The sequence below is a fragment of the Mesoplodon bidens genome (assembly GCF_964165515.1).
Source record: "Mesoplodon bidens genome assembly, chromosome: 13".
Classification (NCBI taxonomy): Eukaryota; Metazoa; Chordata; class Mammalia; order Artiodactyla; family Ziphiidae; genus Mesoplodon; species Mesoplodon bidens.
Genome location: NC_138169.1, coordinates 49,499,092 through 49,524,518, shown reverse-complemented (window position 1 = coordinate 49,524,518; position 25,427 = coordinate 49,499,092). Strand labels below are relative to the sequence as shown.

General features: G+C 38.2%; 1 protein-coding gene across 5 annotated transcripts in view; it reads left to right on the top strand.

Annotated features, from left to right (window-relative positions):
* Window positions 1-3,007: 3,007 nt before the first annotated feature.
* NOL4 (nucleolar protein 4) overlaps window positions 3,008-25,427 on the top strand; it is a gene marked incomplete at both ends in the record, with an annotated part of 387,673 nt that continues 365,253 nt past the window's right edge. For all 5 annotated transcript variants that reach the window (XM_081253362.1, XM_081253361.1, XM_081253359.1 and 2 more), the window contains one exon: window positions 3,008-3,271. In XM_081253362.1, the coding sequence (XP_081109488.1) occupies window positions 3,008-3,271 (264 nt within the window). The remainder of the gene's footprint in view (window positions 3,272-25,427) is intronic.

Below are 25,427 nucleotides of genomic sequence, written 5' to 3'. Positions count from 1 at the left end.
TTTACCAAATAAAATAAATAGGAGAAAATGGCAAATAGTGTGTATTGCATGTAATAAAAAATACTTATTTCATAAAATTTTTGGAGGACAGATGTATGTATGCACTCTATGCCAAAGTAAAATATGTGTCTTACTATGAGACAAGGTTAAAAAAATGTTTGAAAGACTCTATCCAGAGGAGTTTAGAGAGGCAGATTACTTTAATTTGAATAAGTCAAGGAAGGAAGTCTTTCTGGTTCTGAAGGTATTTGAATGAGGCTTAGAGGAGGTGGGGTGACTTTTCAAATGAAAGAGCTACGAAAACGAATTCTAGAATTGCGAATTCAGCTATAACTGTAAGAGAAAGTAAACTCTATAGAACCAACTTAATCTTGAATGAATGACCACCCTGTGACCAACTATACTTCCAGAATCTCCTAGGAAACCTATGACCAATATACCAGAAAATCTAGATCTCTTGGCTTGGAATCATCCTCCGTCTCTGATATCACAAGGGAAACTTTTAAGAGAGTTGTTCCTGTGAGGTATACCACATTTAGAAGGGTGATGGAAAATATTATTCTGTCCAATTGTTTGTTCCAAATATTTATTTAAGATATTGAAAAAAATTTTTAATGTGAAAAGTCTAAAGGTAAATACCCAACTCAATAAACTGAAAGTGATCCTTCCCTTATATGTGATCCACTTGTGACTTCTATTGGCCGGTGGATTCTTTGAGCTCTACCGGTCTAATATTTATTGGGCAAAAAAAATTCAAGGACTCAGGACAACTGATTTATTTTAGCATTTTCTTTTTGATACAAAAGAAGGGAATAAAAAGAATAAAAGCAGTCAAGGTAGCCTCTAGAGGAGGAGCTGTCGTTGCAGCAATCTTGCAAGTTAATGAGAATTCACCCGGGACTCTAGAGCCCCCCCAGAGAGGGGAGAGAGGAGGAGATGGGGAGGGGGGTGGATAACAACTCTTCCTTTGCAGCTGGCCCTCTCCCTCATTTGTTGCTCCAATAAGCAGTAATTAGGTCCTGAGCTAATGGTGTCAGCTGATCTGCTGTTTTTAGGCTAGACCCAGAGGAATCTCCATGGAAACCCTGCTGGAGTCGTCCCCCCACCTGGATGCTGAGTGCTCCTTTCCGCCACCTGGCTGCCGCCGGGCCCGCTGCTACCTCCTCCTGCCTCTAACCTGCAGCCTGCAGCATGCGCACTGCCCCCGGGATCCCTAAATGGGACAATTCTGTCCGTGACGTCAGCGCCCAGCCGTCTCCACAGAAACTTTTGTCCCATTGGCCAATCAGAGAGCTTGGAAGGGCCCGGGGAAGGGGGGGCGGGAGGAGAGGGGAGTGGGAGGGGTGGGGGTGAGGGGAGAGGCGAGAGGTTTAGTGTGTGGAGCTGCTCGCGCTCCGCCTGGGCTGTCAGTCCCGGCTCCAGCCGCCGCGAGACCTTCCCGGAGACGCGCTCACACACGGCGCACCCCCTGCACACCGCACGCCCTCGCTCCCTGGCTCACACACACGCACACACTAAGCCTGGCCGAGCAGGAGCCACTGACCATTTTGCAAGTGCCGGGACCAGCTGCGGCGCACTGGGTACAAACACTCCGCGTTCCCAGTCGGGGCTTTCGTCTTGGAGACCACGACGAGGGGCGAAGGTGGGCTAGGACGCGGACCCGGCGCTGAGCACTGGTCGGGCCGCCTTGCTGGCAGAGCCGCCTCCCGGGACGGGCGCGGGCCTCCGCAGAGAGTAGAATAAAGAGGAGCGGCCGCAATCGCAGCGCGAGGAGGATGGGAACTCTCCTATTCCAAGCTCTGTAACAAACGGATGGAAATCCTGAATGGAGGAACAGCTGATTTCATTTGCTTGAGAAATCGTCCGGAGGAACTCATATTTGGCTACTCTGAGCTGTGGAGGGGGTGTCCATGACGTGGCAGGGGGAAAATAGACATCCGAAACCTCCCGTGTGAACTGCAAACTGTAACCAAGCAATGGGAAAATGATACCTCGCTATATTCTAATTTCATGCAAAGGGTTTTAAGCATCTGTATCATAAACTTACTTCTATGCCTTGTACCCAGTTCGCCAGAGACCAGAGGAGTCCTGTCTGGGGACCCCATCATTATCCGGGAGACCCGCCGCCAGCGGCCTGCCTTCGTTTAGCCACATCCCCCTGGAACGGATATCTGTTTGGGGTACTACAGGCTATCCTATAGAACTATGGCCAAATCTTCGTGAATGCTTTGCTAATTCTGGGACTTAACTCCTGGAACGTACCTCCGGGATTGGAATTTAGCCTAAATGCACCTGAAGAAATGTCATTTTATGCCGCTTTAAAAATACCTTAAAATTTTCCTGTGTGGCAGGATTTGATAGGTTTAACAACATGACAGGTAAGAACTTTCTCTCTTTCTAGTCCCTGAACGCCCCACGCAGGGAAGGCCGAAGCGGAACAGGACCCTGGAGCGCTCTCAGGCGCTCGGCCGGGCAGCTGCTTTTGAGAGAGGCGCAGCCCTCGCTCCTGGGCCGTGGGGCCGGAGGCTGGGGAAGCTTCTGGGGCGCGCGCGGGGAGGCGGCGCTGCGCTCCACCTGCCTGCCCCGGACACAGCCCCGGGCGAGGCGTCGAGGGACCACCCCAAGTCAATAGTGGGTTTTTAATAACCAAGGAATGGGATTTTAATTATTCAAAACCCAGCTCCTCCGGGCCAGATGCTGTTAGGATGGTCCTACTCCCACAGTATTAAAGAGACCCATCACTAAGAGGACGAGAAAAGCGTCCAAGACATCCGTCGCAATTACGAACGAACCAGAGACTTGGTAGCACAGGGCATTGATCGCTGGTGCCCAACCGACCCTCCTCCCCTCTCCCCATTCCTCCCCCCACCCCACCCGAGGCAGGCTCTGGCGGCGGCCGGGACCTCGCGTCCCTACATCGTGGCGGGAGCTGCATTTTTCATGAGCCCGGGGTGAACAGGTGCGAAGTGCGCTGGGAGCATCCGGCCGGCGGCCGGGAGCAGGGAACATGGAGAGTGAGCGCGACATGTACCGCCAGTTCCAGGACTGGTGCCTCAGGACTTACGGGGACTCAGGCAAGACCAAGACGGTGACCCGTAAAAAATACGAGCGGATCGTCCAGCTCCTCAACGGCTGCGAGTCGAGCTCCACGGACAACGCCAAATTTAAATTCTGGGTCAAATCGAAGGGTTTCCAGCTGGGCCAGCCGGACGAGGTCCGCGGGGGCGGCGGCGGCGCAAAGCAAGTGCTCTACGTGCCCGTCAAGACCACGGTGAGTGACTCGCCTTCCTCTGTTATTCGTCTGCCCGAGCAGCCCGGCGCGGGTGGGGGGTGGTGGCGGCGGCGGGGGGGTGGCGGCGAGAAAGGGGGAGCCGTGAGCCAACGTTGGCTCGTTTGCCCCCACCCTTCTCAACCCCCTCCCCAAGTCGTCCCCAGTCGCGTGAGCCAGGCGCGTTTCCCCCAACGTGGAGTCTTTGTGGTCCTTTATTTTAAAGCGGCAGCGCACCTTCAGAGCGCGCAGCCCTCCTGGCCTCCGGGCTCCCGGACCCGCTGCTGGAGATTCCATCCCCTGGTCGGGCGGCGTCCCGCGTCCTCGGGCTGGGCCATTGTCCCACGTCCTTCGCTGGGCGCCTGGCGCGTGTCCCGCCTTCGCCACCGCTCATAAAGGCCACGCTGGAACCCCAGACGCACGCTCTGATAATAGACGATTCTGATCGATAGTCTACAGTGTCTCCTTATTGGCACAAAGCCCAAACGTGGCGCTGGTCGTGGATGTGGGGTTTTCCCCCGGATACTATCAGGTTTTATTGTTAGACCGCCGCTATTGGGAGACACCGGGCTGTCCGATCGCCTTGATCACTCCCGGAGATCTTACCGCGACTATTTAGATTGTAGATTAGGTCCTGGAGATTCCTCCTCCTATTTCCCCCATTCCCTTCCTCACTTCCCCCTTTCACAAATAAAGCCGCAGCTACACGATGAACAACAAAGCGAGATGGGTTTGGGCGCAATCAAGTGGTGTACGTATTTGTTCCTTATTCTGGGATGGCTCTAGTCTCATGGCCACAAAGCTCTAAGCCCAGGCGCTGGCTTTGAGAGCTCAGTATACCTCAGCCCACTAGGCAGAAGCCTGTGAGGTTGGGGAGCGGCGGCAGCGTCAATTTCCTTTTTAAGGAGATGGGAACTGTGGGCTACAAGTAGGATTGCAGATCAGATCCGTAAGACCTCTTTCTTCATCATGCTAGGTGGGTACTCGTCTGGAGTAGGGGTGGGGGAGGGTATCTGGCATCCTGTACATTTTTGCCTCGCTTTCGGGTTTCTTGAGCATTTGCTCCTTTTCCTCCCTTCCTTACTGGCCACTGTTTCTCGTGCAGTATTCCTGGAGGATGCTAGAAACGAGATGCCTTGAAAGCTATTCTTCTCTATCAAATGGAGGTATATTCAATTGGAAATATGTGCATGAAAGGTTTTTCAAAGGATTATTTGGAGGACTCTTTTATGTTTGGAAAGCAGTTTATGGTTCCTTGAGATTAATTAGGGGTAGTTGTTTGAAGGGAGTATATTTCTCTTGAAATTTATATGGAAAATGGGACATGGAAATAAAGGTGAAATGGAAACACACATAAAAGTTCTGATGTTTTTTAAAAAAATGTACCATTGTTGGAAGGTTTCTAGAAGGTCGATCTATAAATGCAGCCTTCTCTTTTAACATGTGGCATTGCTTAAAGACAATGGTGAGATTGCTTTACTAAGTAATGAGCATGGATGAACTGAGGTTTATTTACATCTGGATGAGCCAGAAGTCTGTCACAGAGAATGAAGTGCTTTCATTCATTTGTATTGGGAGTAACATGAAGAACCTGATTTAAAAAAATAACTTACTGTTAGACAAAGTAAATTAGAATTCACAGCATATGAATATATTTTCCTTTGGGCAATATGGGGCTAATTGATGAATAAAATAATCATTTAAGATATATTTACCTGAATATGATTTAATAATTCTATGTCTTTTTAAATTGCTAGCTTGGGAGTTTGTTTTTCATTTTTTTTTTTATGTTACACTTCGGCACCTCTGTTTACATATCAGATAGCTTCACTTGTGTATTGCTCCAGTGAGTTTATACTTGCATGGATTTGGTTACATCCACTGTATGTATAAACAGGTGTGCCTTTTTAAAACATTAATTCAAAATTCTAACGTAAATTCTGTAATAGTTGTAGAGGCGCTAAGATAAACATGGATGCCAGTAATTCAAACCAGCATTCACATGCTCAGATACCATATTTTCATTGAAAAATTAATGCAGAGTTGTTAAAGAATTGCTGCTAAGACATCTAATATAGAGTAACAACTCCAGGGTTAATTATAAAGTAACAAGTGTGTCTCTTTTCAGTAAGGATTCCATATAGCTAGGAGAGAAAATGTAATCCTTCAGGTGATGTTCTTGATAGTGGTTTCCAGTGTAGTATTTAAGAGCTCTGATCTTCATTCAGACCCGTTTGGAAATGTTGCAGATGTTTTTAATTCATGAACTCTCCTATTGCTGTTTATGAAATTTTTATGCTGCTCCTGACATAGAATTATAGGCTCCTCCTTCTCTGAGAGGCAGCCAATCATCATTTCAATGAGTTAAAAAATAAAGATCCCCTTTTATCATGTGTTTCCCCATATCTCAAAATATTTCTTCCTTAAAAATATGTTGATTTTTCTTTATGATAACAGGAGTGCAGTCACCAGAAAGACAAAGAATATCTTTTTCTTTTCATTCAAAGGCATATATCGGTTGAAAGAAAGTACTGTATTTGAATGGTATTTTCAAGTAGACTAAGAATCATGCTAGCTTTTTGAGGCTTGAAGGTTCACGGCTGGCTTTGCTGTCATTGAGAGAGATTTGCGCCTGGTGTTTCAGTAACCCACTGTTGCCGGTAATTAGACATCATTACTACTGCAAAAAGGGAAAGAGAGTAGGGGAGAGGACAGGCTGGGGCTAATTAACTCCTTGTGTTTAATGAAAGAAAGGGAGACTGATAGCAACTGGGAGGTCGGACTAGAAGAGTGCAGACACACCACACAGACTTAACTGAAACAGGACTATCTTTCAGTCTGAAAGAAGCTTGGTTCTACCTCTTGTTTTTCCAAAATAACATATGTAGCTTTGCAAATACTTTCCCCCCTGAAGCCTAAATATAACTGATGATAAAATCAAGCAAGCGACAACTGACTTAAAAATGTGGAATATTGGAGAAGATAAACATGCCCTTTAATATTTGTCCTGGCCATGCCTAACACTGAGGAGACATATCTGTCACTGTTTAGATTACTGTGTGGCTGAGGAGATACTGTTTGGTCACCAAGCAACAACATCCTGCAACTCAGCCATTTTAGGTCTGGAGTGGGAATGTGTGTGTGCACGTGCACACGTACACACACACATATGTAAGGCTTGTTGAGCATTGCATCTAAGTTCTTTTCCACGCTACCACTATTATTTTTATGTTCCTTCATTAAAGGTGTGAGAAATTTAGAAGTATGAAATTATGAATAACTTAAAAACAGTTCTGAAAAAGATATAGCAAATGCCTGACATTGATTAGGAAAAAAATGTTTAATCAGTGACTGTTTAAAATTAGCATTACTATGGTTACTCTATTTTATGTCTTTGATAATTCTAGTTTAGTTTGTTTTTAGAAGCTTTGCATACTCATTGACATTTTGTTTTCTGGCAACATTAGTTGAAACATCACATTTAAAATGTAAAGCACCAGAGCACATTCTACCACTTGATATTAGGAAAGGTAAACTTAGAAAAGAACCAGAAATTTCATTACAACTTTTCGTTAGTAATATTATTAATGTGTTAACGTGTTTTTTTTTTTTTTTTTTTCGGTACACGGGCTTCTCACTGCTGTGGCCTCTCCCATTGTGGAGCACAGGCTCCGAACGCACAGGCTCAGCGGCCATGGCTCACGGGCCCAGCCGCTCCGCGGCATGTGGGATCTTCCCGGACCGGGGCATGAATCCGTGTCCCCTGCATCGGCAGGCGGACTCCCAACCACTGCACCACCAGGGAAGCCCCTAACGTGTATTTTTTTAAAAGTCGACTGCATTGTATAAAACATTAGGAAATTCAGTAAACTCACATTTCTATTTTTTTTTCAGTCTTAAGCAAACGAGGTAATGAATATCCAAACTGTAAAATCAAATAATGTGAGCAGTGCTTTTCTTGACCTGTATTTGTAGGAACAGACACTTTGGCTTAATTTTGTTTTTACCATTCATGTGTATTTTTTCCCTTGGTAATGTATTTTTTACCATTCATGTGTATTCCACTAGGAAACATAAATGAATCTTTCATCCAGAAAAGAAAATGCATTATCTCTAGTTATGTCATTTAAAAATGATGATTTATTCAGTTCTGCAATCTGTAGCCTCAGATTTCATATTTTCTTGCTGTGTATAGTACTAATTGATTATTGTACCATGATTAGAATGAATATTCATGGACTGGTTCATACCCAGTTACTGTTTTTTTAGTTCTCTGACTATGGTTTTTGGTTATTTTTTATACCATGTCAGAGTGAAGGAAATAGTACATAAGGAGTCTGTATACATTTCCACTTGGCCTAACCCCATGCCTGAGGCACACATCATATGTATTGGGCCTTGATCTAGAATTTGCGAAAGAAATTCTAGAAAACAAAGCTGAGGGACATGCCAGCTATACATGATGATACTTTGTAACTCTGACACAGAGACAAATCATAATAGTAGTCACTGAGATATGAGCAATTTTTTGCTTATCTCTTAATACTTCCATACTAGTGGGAATTGCTATTGATGACCAATGCATTTTTTTCTTCATTTAAGTATTTTGGGACACTCTCTACCATAGGTCTCTGGTGGGGGGAGGGTTAAAGAGATCCCAAGTATGATTCTCAGCATTGTGGTTTATAAGCTGACTTTAGTGGTTCCTTGTGAGTTGTTGGGAGGGATAAGTCATCCATGGCAAGTCCCTAGCACAGCGCCTCCTTAAGGCTCTCAGGGAATGTGGGTAACTTTACTAGAGGCCAGTTGGCCATGAGGATTAAGGGTCAAAGGGCTTGTAGAGATAACCCCCCTGAATTTTTTTTTTTTTTTTTTTTTTTGCGGTACGCGGGCCTCTCACTGCTGTGGCCTCTCCCATCGCGGAGCACAGGCTGCAGACGCGCAGGCTCAGCGGCCACGGCCCACGGGCCCAGCCCCTCCGCGGCATGTGGTATCCTCCCGGACCAGGGCACGAACTTGTGTCCCCTGCACCGGCAGGCGGACTCTCAACCACTGCGCCACCAGGGAAGCCCCCCCTGAATTTTAGGAGGAAATCAGACCCTCTTAGTATATGAGGACTATCCCACACTTACTTCCGAAGATACCAGTCCTTGACTTTTCCATTGGTTCTTCCTTGTCTTGTTAGTAACTATAGTGGAGGTGAGGGGCAAGACTCAGCACTCATATATATTGTCTCTAGAAACCTCCTGAGCCAGCGTAGATTCTGCTTGTCAAGATTTTAACTCTAGACTTTCTGCGTAGGATAAAGGAAAGATGAGGAAGGAAATCCAGGGATGTGGCAACAGAACTTCCAAAGTTTCCATCTCCATGTCAAGATCGTAAAGACCTTTCACTAATAACTGTTGTATTTGCCAAGACTTTTTATATCTAACTGGGAAAATTAAAGTGAATCTAATGTGTTTTAGGTTACGTTTATTTTCATAGTCCTGGGATAACAAGATAAACTTCATGGATGGCATGGATGGCAGGAAACATGGTATAGTGGGCAGGGTATAGATTTTAGAGCAAGATTTAAATCCTGGATTTGACATTTACTGAACCTGTTAATTAGGGGAAGTTTCTTAACTAAAGACACAGTTTCTTCTTTGTAAATGTACATGATATTATTTGCCTAATTAGTTTGGGATAAGAATTAATAATCATAATTCATACTTCCTAAACATATAGCATATATAGCATATGCCTGGCACATAGTAAATACTAAAAGACAGAAGCTGTTCTAAGTATTAACAAAGCAAGAACACCATGATGTAATTATAATTTGTGTTCTGAAGTAAAAATCACACTGTAACAGAGTTAAAATACAAGATACATATATATGTATGTATTAATGTATTTTTCACATATTTATTCTGCCTACTCCATTTTTAGAAAACAGAAATGACTTTGTCTTCTTAAAAGTGATACATTCTCATTATTTCAAAAATCTAAGGGAAAAGGAAAAAAATGCTAAAAATTCATGCTAATCTCCTGCCCACATATAACCACCATTAGCTAATTTTGAACATGATTATAGATGTCCCTCTAAACATGTATGCCAAAAGAAGATGAGACATAATGATTGATAGTGATACTGTATATGGACCAGCACAAGTAATTTTCTGAAACTAGTATGATAATTATATGCTGATTTAAGTAAGAAGAATAAAATATAATATTACCAAAATACAACAAAAGAAAAAGAAATACACGAAATTCAAAAAATTGCTAATAAAGGCTTCTTCACAGAGGTATTTATTCCTAAAATTAATAGAAAAGATTAAGAAAAACATTGAGAGTGAATTACATTTATTTTTTCAACTACAGACTTCAATTTTATACCATATAATTCACTTTCTCCAATGGTAGGTAAGAGACAAATATATTTTCACTTCTCACCTCCTTATTACTTACCTTCCTGTTTATAATCGATTACATTGATTATATTATAATTGTTATATATCTGATTGTATTATATCAGTTATATTATCTAATAGCTTTTACTCTCAAGGTTTTTTATATTTATGTTATAGTACGTAATTTGCTTCTTACAGTTATTGATATTTTCCTTTGCTGTACTCAAATGCTTATCATCCATTCTTTTACCTGGTTTTCTTTACTTCTAAATTCTTTGATTCATCAGTTGATTAACTGTGATTCCTGATCATCTTTTTTTTTTTTTCTAAAGAAGGGTTCCTGTGTTCTATTCTTTAAGGTTTATATGCAATTGAAAATATTTGTCCTTTGTCTTTGTACCTAAAGAGCAACTTAGCTAGGTGTCATTTCTTCATTTCACTCTTTCCACCAGGCATTATAGATATTGTGTTAGCTCTGTTAAAATCTAAGGCAAACCTGTTTTCCAGATTTCATGGATTGTTTACATAGGTATCCTTGAGATTAAATAATTTCACTAAGATATGTCTTGAATTCCTTTTCTCACTCTTTCTTTCTCCTGAGTAATGATACTCATGTCCATGGCTTCAGTTGTGTCTCTGTTCTGGGGACTTACTGCACATCTTCTGGGGTTCAGATCTGTGTTTTGGGTTTTCTACTAGAAGTTTCCATCAAGATATTCCAAAGCACCTAAAATTAAACAAATTCAAAAATGAATTTTTCTTCTCTCCATTCTCCCATCCTAGGTCCTCCAAGCTGACCTCTTTTGAAAAAAAAATTCTTAAAAAAATTTTTTTGCATGGGTGGCAACACAATTTGCTTACCTATCCAAGCCAAAAATCTGTGTGATATGCTTGATTTCTCCCTTTTCTTCCCTCCTTATAGTCAGTACTTGACAGTGTATTGTTGATTCTACCAACTTAATATCTCTTGAATTGACCGACCATATTCTTACCACACCATACCATGCAGTATGTCTATTGCTTGATAATTTGGTAATTTTTCCAAAACCTGTTTTGAAGGAAGGGAGTGCACAATGTGTAATACCTCACTGGTGCTCAGTATTAATGGAATAAATGAAAATCACCTCCCAGCCCAATACCACAGGTGGGAACTTCTTATTTACCACCACACAACTAGTTTCATGGCCATACTGGGAACTCTTTTTTAAAAAAAATATAATTATTTTTTTAAATTGTGGTAAAAAACACATAATATATATTTTCCATTTTTACATGTATAAGTGTATGGTGCAATAGTATATGTACATTGTTGTGCAACAGATCTCCAGAACTTTTTCATCTTGTAAAACTGAAACTCTAGACCCAATAAACAACATTTTCCCTTTTCCCCTTCCCTCCAGCCCCTGGTAACCACCACTCTACTTTCTGTTTCTGTGAATCTGACTACTTTTGATACCTCATATAAGTGGAACTACACAATGTTTGTCTTTTTGTGTTTGATTATCTCACTTAGCATAATGTCCTCAATATTCATCCATGTTAAAGTGTGTGACAGGATTTCCTTCCTTTTAAAGGTTGAATAATATGCTATTGTATGTATTTACCACATTTTGTTTATTTATCTGTCAATGGACATTGGGTTGCTTCCACCTTTGGCTGTTGAAAATAGTGCTGCTATGAAAATGGGTGTATGAAGGGTGTCCCTTCAAGACCCTGCTTTCAATTCTTTTGGATGTATACCCACAAGTGTGATTGCTGGATCACATAGTAGTTTTATTTTTAATTTTTTCAGGAACTTCCATACTGTTTTCCTTAACAGTTATACCATCTTATAGTCCCACCAAAAGGGCACAAGGATGGGCTCTTTTTAAGGCTGAGAAACTAGTGACTTTGCTTGTCATCTAGAGCTCTTTAACAAGCATGTTTTTTCTTTAGGCAATAGCAAGTATTGAATGTAACACGATTAATAATAATGTTATAATAATGCTTTACATTTATCAAGTTCTTAATATATATTGGTTAAAGATTGGGCTAATACCTTTAAAAAATGTCCCCTTTAATATTCACAATAGTCCTACAGTATGAACACTTTTCATTACATACTTGAGAAAATTGTGGTTTAAGTTAAGATAACTTTCTAAAGTCACACAGCTTCTAAGTGTTAGAGCTGGGATAAGAAACTATTTCAGTGGGATTCCTAAGTCCTTGCTTTGGTCTCCAAACTTTCAAAATAATGCATTCCAATGATTAAAAAAATTAAATATTCCCCCAGTATGTGTACTTTTATAAATTACATATAGTTCTGTATCAGTACTTAACAGATAACACATGTTCAAAAATATAAATATATAAGGCTGATATTAAATAGATATAAACATACATTTTAATATTTTTTCTTCATCTCAGTAGGTCATCTCTTGCATTCCCTGGGGTGTGCATATACCAATTTGGAGACAATTACTTTAATCCCTAGTAGAGTGTTGCCTCATAGTAAATCATTTTGGTTAAGACCTTACACTTCAGCTAAAATATCACCTCCTCTCTTACCGGGTGGGGTGCCTCTGTACTTAATCAACACAATATTAAAATAATTTCTTAGCCATTCAAATCCATGACATCCATAAAACAGATACACTTTTGCTGTTGGTTTGGTTAAGGTGAGAGTTTATTTCATCAAAGGCAAATTGAGGAGATGGTACACAATCAAGAATAGCTGAAGTGAGGGTACAGTGGAAGTTGAAGTTGGAAAAGTAGGCTGGGGCAAAATCATTGAAAACCTCTACTGCCATGTTAAAAAGTTTGACCTTCATTCTATAGGGAATGGCAGCTACCAAAAGTGTTTGAGCAGGGATGTTATGATTTAGGTCTTATAGGTAGGGACTTGAGGTCTCTCCTTGGTTTATGCTGCAGAATATAAATCAGTTGAATAAAGAATAAAAGTTAAATAGTTTCTTTGGTTCAATATATTGTTTGAAATATTATAGTTATAAATAAATGTTATACAGGTATTGAAATCAAATTATCAAGCAGTAACTCAATATAATACAATAGCTTGATATTGTTGTGTAATTGAATCATGCTGTACAAATTTCAGATTTATTAATTCCAATAAAATATTAAAAATAGGATTTGTGAAATATAAGAAAAAATAGATTTAAAGGCATTTAAAAGGAATATGGATCAAATCATCTTATAATAAACTGTTCTTTTTTGTTTTTGGAGTTGAGGAGAAGTAATTTTTGACCCCTTAGTTGTTATTACATACACAACTACAAAGATTTCCCAGAGAAATCCTTCTAAAAAACCCAGGGGAGATCTATACAGAATACATATTTAAGCACAGACCTTTTCAAAGTAAAGTTACTGTTTCAAATATTGCTTAGAATATGGAGTTTTATACTTTAAGGCAGTATTCTAAATCTTACTCCAAGTTCTTTCTTGCTCAGACATCTGTGATTTTAAATCCACATGCCAGTCTCTGCCACTAAGCGTCTTCCCTATGATTCTTCAATTTTCGTATACTGTGGTAGGCAGGATTCTAAGTTAATTCCCAAATAACCCTCACACTTGTTTAATTCCCTTTCCTTTGAGTGTGGGTGGAACTTGTGGATATGATGAGCTATCATTCCCATGATTATGTTATGTTATATGGCACAGTTAGCTTGAAGAAAGGGGGCTCTTTCAGGTGGGTCTGACATAGTCACATTAACCTTTTAAAAGCAGAGTTTTTTTCCCCTGGCTTATAGCAGAAGAAGTAGAGAGTTTCAAAGTCTGAGATGGATTCAATGTAAGGGAGGTTCTCTATTGCTGAGATGGAGGGGGCCATGTGGTTAAGAGCTGAGAGCAACCTCTAGGAGCTGAGAGCATGCTTTGCCAACAGCTAGCAAAACAATGGGGACCTAAGTCCTACAACCACAAGGAACGGATTCTGGTGACAATCAAAGGAAGCTTGGAAGTGGGTCTTTCCCTAGTTGGGCTTCCAAATAAGAATGCAGCTGTCTGACACTTGATTTCAGCTTTAAGAGAACCTGAGCAGAAGACCCAGTTAAAATGTGCTGGATTTTGGACACACAGAAACTGTGAGATAATAAGTTTGTGAAGTTTTAAACCACCCAATTTGCAGTTATATAGCAAAAGAAAACTAATACATAATTTTTTGGTCTAAATTTTCCAAAAAGCATTTGCTCAGTTAAAACAACTTTTAAAAAAGCATATTTGACTAATATTATTTGTGGTTTAAGATACAACTGGGAATAATTTAAATGATATTCTTGCCTAATGCCTAATGTGTTGCCATTTTAATAGTTTTTGATGAGATGGTCCATATTTAGTGAAATATATAATTTCTAACAGATCATTTGAAATATTTAATGATTGATCACATTAGGAATATATATATATTCCTAATAATACATATGCATATGTATAATATACGCATGTATATTGTTTTGATTTTTCTCAATGTTTTTACTTAAAAATGTTTTATTTCATTATCTTCCATCATATATTCCATTATATTCCACTCTGTCTCCTAAATAGAATATGAGGTGGCTTACAGTTTTAGGTTTTTCATGGGAGGATAGAGATAGAGGAGTGCACATATCAAAAGACATTATTATTCACATAATTATATTAATGTATGTTTAAGCATTCTTGAATATATAGAGAAAAATAACAAAATATAGCATCCATTATCATTTATTAGAAATAACTATTCTATAATTTTATTTTTAAATTATTATTTTGTTATAATATTATACCTTATAAAGAAGACCTGCCTAGTATTTGGGGAATATAATATAGAAAATAATATTAATAGGTGTATCTTCTTCTGTTAAGATATTAGCTGGGACTGGAAATTATTTTCCCCTCTCTTATGTTGAGAAGAGAAAATCTTTATTTTGATTTTTTTCCCTTTTTCTCTATCTGAGGTTTATTCAAGTCTCTTATGTTCCACTCTTCCTAATTTTAATCAAGCATTTATCTGTGCTAGTTATTCTCACAGTTACAAAGCTGTTAGAAAACTGAAAGGTTGAAAAGCAGATTCAGAATATAAGTTCAGGAAGTTGGAAACTTCATTTTGGTAATAAGAAAGAGTAACTTGTCTTACAGGCAGAGAGTGGGTGTTTTTGTCGTTAGTAGTTATTTTCCTTCCTTTTTAAAAGTTAAAATATGTTTTCAGAAAATATTACTTGAATATTTGGGTCTCATCATTATATATAAAGATAGTAGTCATTGAGATAAGGTTGGCCAATATTTCTGAAATTATTATTTTTCTTTTGGTTGGATGCCAGTGTGAGGGGGTACAGAGAAGATACTTACAGGTGAACATGACTGCAGTTGCCAGATGGCTAGAGGGCTTTAGGGGTTTAATCTAGGAACATGAGGCAAAGCTAAGTGACATATATGAGGATCTAATGTCTAGCTTGGTCATAATAACACCATGCTCTAACCAATTGACCTAACTAGATGTGATTTTCAAATCAAGGCTAGATGGCATTTTGCTTGAAAATATAATAAAAGATCTCTTAATAGAACTTCACTAGTGAATTAACCAAAACTCTCTCTTCCTAGGGTGTGGACAGATTCATTCACAGTAGTCTACCCTATAGCTACTTATACCTTGTGCACATAAAATTGAGTTGTGTGCGTATTACTGGTTATGTTTTTCCCACATCATTTTTAGTGAATTTCAATTATTATCATAAATGTGATTTAAATATTTCATAAACTGATTAATTGAGTGCATGAACTTAAATTCAGTGCTTTAGAAAGTCTCAAAATAAATGTTAATTGCTAAAAAAACAATTAGGAAAAATAGAGAAAAAAAGAAGAAAACTTAGGTTTCTGCACAGCCTAGATTACTTTACAAGTAATAACTAACTTCTCATTCTACTTTAAAGTAACTGAAACTAGAAGTCATAGACAATGCATTATTGGGGGGCTTATATACTTTGAATGTCAATCCGTAGACCCATACTTAAAGAAGAGGTCTTTGTCTTATCATAAGTTTAACAAATAATTATATATTAGCATGTATTAAATGAAAATTTGATATTGAAGTGTGTGTAGATCATCTTCTCTGCCTTCCAACTTTAACTTTTTTTTTAGTCATCTATTTTATTTTATTTTTTAATTTTGCTTCACAATACTGTGTTAGTTTCTGTTGTACAACAAAGTGAATCAGCCGTATGCATACACATATCCCCATATCTTCTCCCTCTTGCGTCTCCCTCCCACCCTCTCTCTCCCACCTCTCTAGGTCATCGCAAAGCACCGAGGTGATCTCCCTGTGCTATGCTGCTGCTTCCCACTGGCTAACTATTTTACATTCGGTCGTGTATATATGTCGATGCTACTATCACTTTGCCCCAGCTTCCCCCTCCCCACCCCAAGTCCTTAAGTCCATTCTCTATGTCTGCGTCTTTATTCCTGTCCTTCACTTAAATTTTTCTATGTTAAGTGGACAGCTTCACAAAGGATAACAAGAGCTTTATGCACCAATATAGAAAGTTATAATAAGTGGTGTTTGGTCAGCCATGGACATGTGAGTTAAAGATACACATACTGGCAGTGCTGATAAAATAATATACTGTCATTATGACGAATAACTTAGTGCTTCCTGAAGGTATATCCCTATTATGGAAGAAAATGTTTCCATCCAGATGAGCCAAATGACCTAACGTAGTCATGTGAGATTATTATGGCCTCTTTAAACCCATATTTAACAAACTACCTTTTGATTATTTGGGTTCCCACATGACTTGACTAAAGAGAGAATGCACTGGTCAAACTGTTGCCGATGTTGGGAATATTTAAGTTGTATTTCTCAGTATAAGTGAAGTAATTTAATTTTTATACTATAATCTCTTGTCAGTTTTGGTGGAGTTCAGAGCCTCTATATCTAGTCAACTTATATACACTGAGGAGATCTCCAAAAGAACGTTGGAGAGCTGTTGAGATGGGAGGGGGAAAATGGGTACTAGGGAGGCAATAAAACGGGGTCCGTTATCGGACTCATTTAGAAATCTTCCTTCTAGGCAATCATTCTGTCTTATTTCCAGTTCCCTTGATGTTCTGGTTGCTCTCTTCTGATTAAATTGCTTTCTAAAATATGGTACTTAGCATACTTTATAGGGTTATAATAATAGTTTAATATAACTTTGAGTTGTGCTTTTTTCATTTAAAATTATTATTAAAATTTTTCCAATAGTCTTGATAATTATGTTTATGGCTTTACAAACACCTAATCAAGTATCTATACCATAACTATCTTTTGAAAAATTTATTTAATTAATTTGCCCATTTTTATTTTATTTGATTAAAAGGAAGAGCAACAGAAATTATAAATAGGATATTTTTCATCTTCTGTAGTCTTTAAAATATATAGAACTCTTGAAAGCAAAAATTATAGCATTGTCTTGTGGGGTTTTAAAATCTATGTAGATGTGATACATATAAATATATATAATATACAAAGGATATTCTCTAACCCAAAGATTTAAATTACAAATCAATAAGAGAAAATTATCTGGTAATTCCCCAAGTATTTAAAGATTAGACAACATACTTTTAAGTAATCTATAGGCAAAAGAGGAAATCCCAAAGGAAATTAGACAATATTTTGAACAGAATGAAAATGGTAGTGTAGCATATCAAAATTTACCAGATGAACCTAAAGCAAGGCTTTGAGGAAAATTTATGGTGGTAAATGCTTATATTACAAAAGATGAAAGTCTCAAAATAATACTCCAAGCTTCCACCTAAGGAACTAGATAAAGAAGAGCAAATGAAACCCAATGAAAGCAGAAACTTAATTTTAGTTAATTCCTGATAATCTCTGTAAGTCTAAAGTACCCCTTTGCATGGGGTTCTGAGGAATGAGGATGGTTCATGTAGTTTCACAGCCTTAGAGTGAGAGGTAGCTGGGCCTTGTTTATCTGATGATGGTAACGGTATCTGCTGAGATGTACATTTCCCCATTCAATTTACTCCTGTCATGTAGATTGGTAATGTGGTTCACTTTGCTTCTGAATATAGGGAATATGCAAATATGGGACTTTCTTAGGTATTTTGTTGTCTTATTTTTTGAATTTTATTTTATTTATTTTTTTATGCAGCAGGTTCTTATTATCTGTTTTATACATGTTAGTGTATATATGTCAATCCCAATTTCCCAATTCATCCCACCACCACCTCCCACCCTGCTTTCCCCACTTTGTGTCCATATGTTTGTTCTCTACATCTGTGTCTCTATTTCTGCCTTGCAAACTGGTTCATCTGTACCATTTTTCTAGATTCCACATATATGCGTTAATATACGATATTTGTTTTTCTCTTTCTGACTTGCTTCACTCTAGTCTCTAGGTCCATACATGTCTCTACCAATGACCCAATTTCGTCCCTTTTTATGGCTGAGTAATATTCCATTGTATATATGTACCACATCTTCTTGATCCATTTGTCTATTTATGGGCATTTAGGTTGTTTCCATGACCTGGCTATTGTAAATAATGCTGCAATGAACATTGGGTTGCATGTGACTTTTTGAATTATGGTTCTCTCTGGGTATATGCCCAGTAGTGGGATTGCTGGGTCATATGGTAATTCTACTTTTAGTTTTTTTAAGGAACCTCCATACTGTTTTCCATAGTGGCTGTATCAGTTTACATTCCCACCAGCAGTGCAAGAGGGTTCCATTTTCTCCACACCCTTTCTAGCATTTGTTGTTTGTAGATTTTCTGATGATGACCATTCTAAACGGTGTGAGGTGATACCTCATTATAGTCTTGATTTGCATTTCTCTAATAATTAGTGATGTTGAGAAGCTTTTCATGTGCCTCTTGGTATCTGTATGTCTTCTTTGGAGAAACATCTATTTACGTCTTCTGCCCATTTTTTGATTGGTTTGTTTGTTTTTTTAATATTGAGCTGCATGAGTGTCTTTCTTGATATCATGGGATGAGTTCACCTACTCTTGGGAACTTGTGAGACTGCCTCACACTAATATGCATCACATTTGGCTGTCTCTGTTCTGTTGCTCACAAACTATGTCAGATGAAGAAAAAGATTTAAAAACAAGCCACCCACCTATTATATTTGGCGTTTCAGGAATTCCCAAAGCTATCTGGGTTTAGCTTCTCAGAACCCTTAGGCTTATACTTTAGGGAGGCATAGACAGCAGGGAACTTCTCAGGAACTCATGAATATGCAGCTTACATTTTCCTCTGTATCTGTCTTCACCCACTGAGAGAATTGTTATCTCACAGGAAGTGTGAAATTGTTTATTACTTTCTCAGCATTTTTTCAGCTCTGTTTCTTATGGTATACATATTATGTGATGGGTCTCCAGGCTTTAGGTTTCCAAAGCTCCAAAGCTCAGGCTCTTGCAAGTCCAAGTAAACTTTTGAAACTGAAAATCTGAGACTTGAACGTTTTTAAACAATGTGTGTCATCATCACAACCTTTCCCCAGGGGAGTCACTATGGATAGCCCTAACAACCCAATTTGGGGAAAGGAACAAGATACACATAGAAAGTCAAATGGAAGAAATCAGTTAACACTTCAAAAGTTCTAACATATGTTAAGTAAGGAGAGTAAATGATAGCTATTTCACATGGTTATTGTGATGATTAAATGAATCAATACATATGATTCATGTGTCAGTTTCGGACAACCAAGAATTTAAATATTTTTCCCCTTTTTGTCATTGTCATCTCCTCCTTTTCCCAATAAATACAATGCTGAAGTATCACCTATGCCTAGGGAGAATATAAAGGTGTCTTAGAGTTTATTAATTATATGAAACAATTCAGGAAAATAATATGCTTGAGGAGAAGCTCATGGCTCTAGAATAGAACACAAATGGCCAAGGGAAGGGTAGGGACTGATTTTTTCCTTCATCCATTCTTTGTCTTACCTATTATCCAGGAGAGAGTTGGACAATACATTTTAAAAGTCTCCTCATATAAACCAAATGATTACTTTGAAATATAGTACATATATTCAAAATTATAAAAATCCAAGCATTAGGGAACCACAGAAAACTGAAATGAAAAGTAATTATATAAGACAGGTATTATAAAGAATTTTATTTTAAAGATTGTTGTATGGACCAGTGGATTAAAAACGCTTATTGCAGACCATAAGAACTAATCGCTGGCTGAGATTATTTTCGATAGAGTCTAGAACTCACTCTCAAGAGGTATAGATTTTCCTCTTGTTGCAGAGATCCTGAGAACGAGATCATGTATGGGATTGTGGAGCAATAGGGTGTTATATTTGTGTATTATGTATGCACAGATGTAGGTTTTGTTGAGAGCCATTTTAGTTCTCAACAAATAGCATTTTTATTGAGTCAGAGCTGTACAGAGTGGAGTCAGATGAGGCAGGATGTAATGAGGAGAGGTATATCTTGTCTATGCTGCCTTATTAGCACTTGTCACACTGTGTTCATTTTTCAAACAAGCAGAAGTTTTTTTTTCTCTCATTCAAAAAAAGGTCTAAAGGTAGATAGTCAAGGGATGACGTGGCAAAGTCCTGATGTCATAAGGATCAAGGCTCCTATTTTCCTATTTGCCATTTGTAATATAACTTTCATCCTCACTTGTTGGAGCAGCTCTAGTTCTGGTAGACATGCTGCTTTCCAGGCAGAAAATTCTGTGTGTGTGTGTGTGTGTGTGTGTGTGAGTGTGCGTGTGAGAAAGAGAGAGAGACACAGAGATATAGAAAGGATACTGAGACTCCTCCAGCTCCCTAATCCTTCTTTTTTTTTTTTTTTTGGCCCTGTATTTTTAAAAAAATTTTAAATTTAATTTTATTTATTTTTTTATACAGCAGATTCTTATTCGTCATCAATTTTATACACATCAGTGTATACATGTCAATTCCAATCATCCAACTCATCACACCACCATCCCCACCCCCCCATTGCATTCCCTCCTTGGTGTCCAAATGTTTGTTCTCTACAGCTGTGTCTCAACTTCTGCCCTGCAAACCAGTTCATCTGTACCATTTATCTAGGTTCCACATACATGCGTTAATATACGATATTTGTTTTTCTCTTTCTTACTTACTTCACTCTGTATGACAGTCTCTAGATCCATCCACGTCTAAACAAATGACCCAACTGTGTTCCTTTTTATGGCTGAGTAATATTCCATTGTATATCTGTACCACATCTTCTTTATCCATTCGTCAGTCGATGGGCATTTAGGTTGCTTCCGTGACCTGGCTATATAGTGCCAGCTGGCTAAATAGTGTTGCAGTGAACATTGGGGTGCATGTGTCTTTTTGAATGATGGTTTTCTCTGCATATATGCACAGTAGTGGGATTGCTGGATCATATGGTAATTCTATTTTTAGTTCTTTAAGGAACCTCCATACTGTTCTCCAGAGTGGCTGTATCAATTTACATTCCCACCAGCAGGCAAGAGGGTTCCCTTTTCTCCACACCCTCTCCAGCGTTTGCTGTTTGTAGATTTTCTGATGATGCCCAGTCTAACTTATGTGAGGTGATACCTCATTGTAGTTTTGATTTGCATTTCTCTAATAATTAGTGATGTTGAGCAGCTTTTCATGTGCTTCTTGCCCATCTGTATGTCTTCTTTGGAGAAATGTCTATTTAGGTCTTCTGCCCATTTTTGGATGTGGTTGTTTGTTTCTTTAATATTGAGCTGCATGAGCTGTTTATATATTTTATTATATTTGTCCGTTGATTCATTTGCAAATATTTTCTCCCATTCTGAGGGTTTTCTTTTCGTTTTGTTTATGGTTTGCTTTGCTGTGCAGAAGCTTTGAAGTTTCAGTAGGTCCCATTTGTTTATTTTTGGTTTTATTTCCATTACTCTAGGAGGTAGATCAAAAAAGATCTTGCTGTGATTTATGTCAAAGAGTGTTCTTCCTATATTTTCCTGTAAGAGTTTTATAGTATTCTGTCTTACATTTAGGTCTCAAATCCATTTTGAGTCTATTTTTGTGCATGGCATTAAGGAATGTTCTAATTTCATTCTTTTACATGTAGCTGTCCAGTTTTCCCAGTACCACTTATTGAAGAGACTGCCTTATCTCCATTGTATATCCTTGCCTCCTTTGTCTTAGATTAGTTGACCATAGGTGTGTGGATTTATCTCTGGGCTTTCTATCTTGTTCCATTGATCTATGTTTCTGTTTTTGTGCCAGTACCGTATTTTCTTGATTACTGTAGCTTTGTAGTAGAGTCTGAAGTCAGGGAGTCTGATTTCTTCAGCTCCCTTTTTTCCCTTCAAGAGTGCTTTGGCTATTCGGGGTCTTTTGTGTCTCCATACAAATTTTATGATTTTTTGCTCTAGTTCGTAAAAAATGCCATTGGTAATTTGATAGGGATTGCATTGAATCTGTAGATTGCTTTGGGTAGTAGAGTCATTTTCACAGTATTGATTCTTCCACTCCAAGAACATGGTATACCTCTCCATCTCTTGGTATCATCTTTAATTTCTTTCATCACTGTCTTATTGTTTTCTGCATATAGGTCTTTTGTCTCCCTAGGTAGGTTTATTCCTAGGTATTTTTTCTTTTTGTTGCAATGGTAAAAGGGAGTGTTTCCTTAATTTCTCTTTCAGATTTTTCATCATTAGTGTATAGGAATGCAAGAGATGTCTGTGCATTAATTTTGTATCCTGGAACTTTACCAAATTCATTGATTAGCTCTAGTAGTTTTCTGGGAGCATTTTTAGGATTCTCTATGTATAGTATCATGTCATCTGCAAACAGTGACAGTTTTACTTCTTCTTTTCCAATTTTGATTTCTTTTATTACCTTTTCTTCTCTGACTGCTGCAGATAAAACTTCCAAAACTATGTTGAATAACAGTGGTGAGAGCGGACATCCTTGTCTTGTTCCTGATATTAGAGGAAATGCTTTCAGTTTTTCACCATTGAGAATGATGTTTGCTATGGGTTTGTCGTATATGGCCTTTATTATGTTGAGGTAGGTTCCCTCTATGCCCACTTTCTGGAGAGTTTTTATCATAAATGGGTGTTGAATTTTGTCAAAAGCTTTTTCTGCATCTATTGAGATGATCATATGGTTTTTCTTCTTCAATTTGTTAATATGGTGTATCACATTGATTGATTTGTGTATATTGAAGAATCCTTGCATCCCTGAGATAAATCCCACTTGATAATGGTGTATGATCCTTTTAATGTGCTGCTGGATTCTGTGTGCTAGTATTTTCTTGGGGATTTTTGCATCTATATTCATCAGTAATATTGGTCCGTAATTTTCTTTTTTTGTAGTATCTTTGTCTGGTTTTGGTATCAGGGTGATGGTGGCATCATAGAATGAAGTTGGGACTGTTCCTTTCTCTGCAATTTTTTGGAAGAGTTTGAGAAGGTTGGGTGTTAGCTCTTCTCTAAATGTTTGATAGAATTCACCTGTGAAGCCATCTGGGCCTGGACTTTTGTTTGTTGGAAGATTTTTAATAACAGTTTAAATTGCATTACTTGTGATCTGTTCATATTTTCTATTTCTTCCAGGTTCAGTCTTGGAAGGTTATACCTTTCTAAGAATTTGTCCATTTCTTCCAGGTTGTCCCTTTTATTGGCATAGAGTTGCTTGTAGTAGTCTCTTAGCATGCTTTGTATTTCTGCGGTGTCTGTTGTAACTTCTCCTTTTTCATTTCTAATTTTATTGATTTGAGTCCTCTCCCTCTTTTTCTTGATGAGTCTGGCTAATGGTTTATCAGTTTTGTTTATCTTCTCAAAGAATCAGCTTTTAGTTTTATTGATCTTTGCTATTGTTTTCTTTGTTTCTATTTCATTTATTTCTTTTTGATCTTTATGATTTCTTTTCTTCTGCTAGTTTTGGATTTTGTTTGTTCTTCTTTCTCTAGTTCCTTTAGGTATAACTTTAGATTGTTTATTTGAGATTTTTCTGGTTTCTTGAGGTAGGCTTATAGAGCTATAAACTTCCCTCTTAGAACTGCTTTTGCTGCATCCCATAGGTTTTGGGTCATCATGTTTTCATTGTCATTTGTCTCTAGGTATTTTGTGACTTCCTCTTTGATATCTTCAGTGATCTCTTGGTTATTTAGTAATGCATTGTTTCGCCTCCATGTGTTTGTGTTTTTTATGTTTTCTTCCCTGTAATTCATTTCTAATCTCATAGCGTTGTGGTCAGATAAGATGCTTGTTATGATTTCAATTTTCTTAAATTTACTAAGGCTTGATTTGCGATCCAAGATATGATCTATCCTGGAGAATGTTCCATGCACACTTGAGAAGAAAGTGTAATCTGCTGTTTTTGGATGGAATGTCGTATAAATATCAGATAAATCTATATGGTCTATTGTGTCATTTAAAGCTTGTGTTTCCTTATTAATTTTCATTTTGGATGATCTGTACTTTGGTGTAAGTGAGGTGTTAAAGTCCCCCATTATTATTGTGTTACTGTCGATTTTCTCTTTTATAGCTGTTACCAGTTGCCTTATGTATTGAGGTGCTCCTATGTTTGGTGCATATATATTTATAATTATTATATCTTTTTCCTGGATTGATCCCTTGATCATTATTTAGTGTCCTTCCTTGTCTCTTGTAACATTCTTTATTTTAAAGTCTATTTTATTTGCCATGAGTATTGCTACTCCAGCTTTCTTTTGACTTCCATCTGCATGGACTGTCTTTTTCCATCCCCTCACTTTCAGTCTGTATGTGTCCCTTGGTCTAAAGTGGGTTTCTTGTAGACAGCATATATATGGGTCTTGTTTTTGTATCCATTCAGCAATCCTGTGTCTTTTGGTTGGAGTATTTAGTCCATTCACGTTTAAGGTAATTATCGATATGTATGTTCCTATGGACATTTTCTTAATTTTGGGGGGTTTGTTTTTGTAGGTCCTTTTCTTCTCTTTTGTTCCCCGCTTAGAGAAGTTCCTTTAGCATTTGTTATAGAGCTGGTTTGGTGGTGCTGAATTCTCTTAGCTTTTACTTGTCTGTAAAGCTTTTGATTTCTCCATGGAATCTGAATGAGATCCTTGCTGGGTAAAGTAATCTTGGTTGTAGGTTCTTCCCTTTCATCACTTTAAGTATATCATGCCACTCCCTTCTGGCTTGTAGAGTTTCTGCTGAGAAATCAGCTGTTAACCTTCTGGGAGTTCCCTTGTATGTTATTTGTCATTTTCCCTTGCTGTTTTCAATAATTGTTCTTTGTCTTTAATTTTTGCCAACTTGATTACTATGTGTCTCGGCATGTTTCTTCTTGGGTTTATCCTATATGGGACTCGCTGCACTTCTTGGACTTTGGGTGGTTATTTCCTTTCCCGTGTTAGGGAAGTTTTTGACTATAATCTCTTCAAATATTTTCTCGGGTCCTTTCTGTCTCTCTTCTCCTTCTGGGACCCCTATAATTCAAATGTTGTTGTGTTTAATTTGTCCCAGAAGTCTCTTAGGCTGTCTTCATTTCTTTTCATTCTTTTTTCTTTATTGTGTTCCGCAGCAGTGTATTCCACCATTCTGTCTTCCAGGTCACTTATCCGTTTTTCGGCTTCAGTTATTCTGCTCTTGATTCCTTCTAGTGTATTTTTCATTTCAGTTATTGTATTGTTCATCTCTGTTTGTTTGTTCTTTAATTCTTCTAGGTCTTTGTTAAACATTTCTTGCATCTTCTCGATCTTTGCCTCCATTCTTTTTCTGAGGTCTTGGATCATCTTCAGTATCATTATTTTGAATTGTTTTTCTGGAAAGTTGCCTATCTCCATTTCATTTAGTTGTTTTTCTGGGGTTTTATCTTGT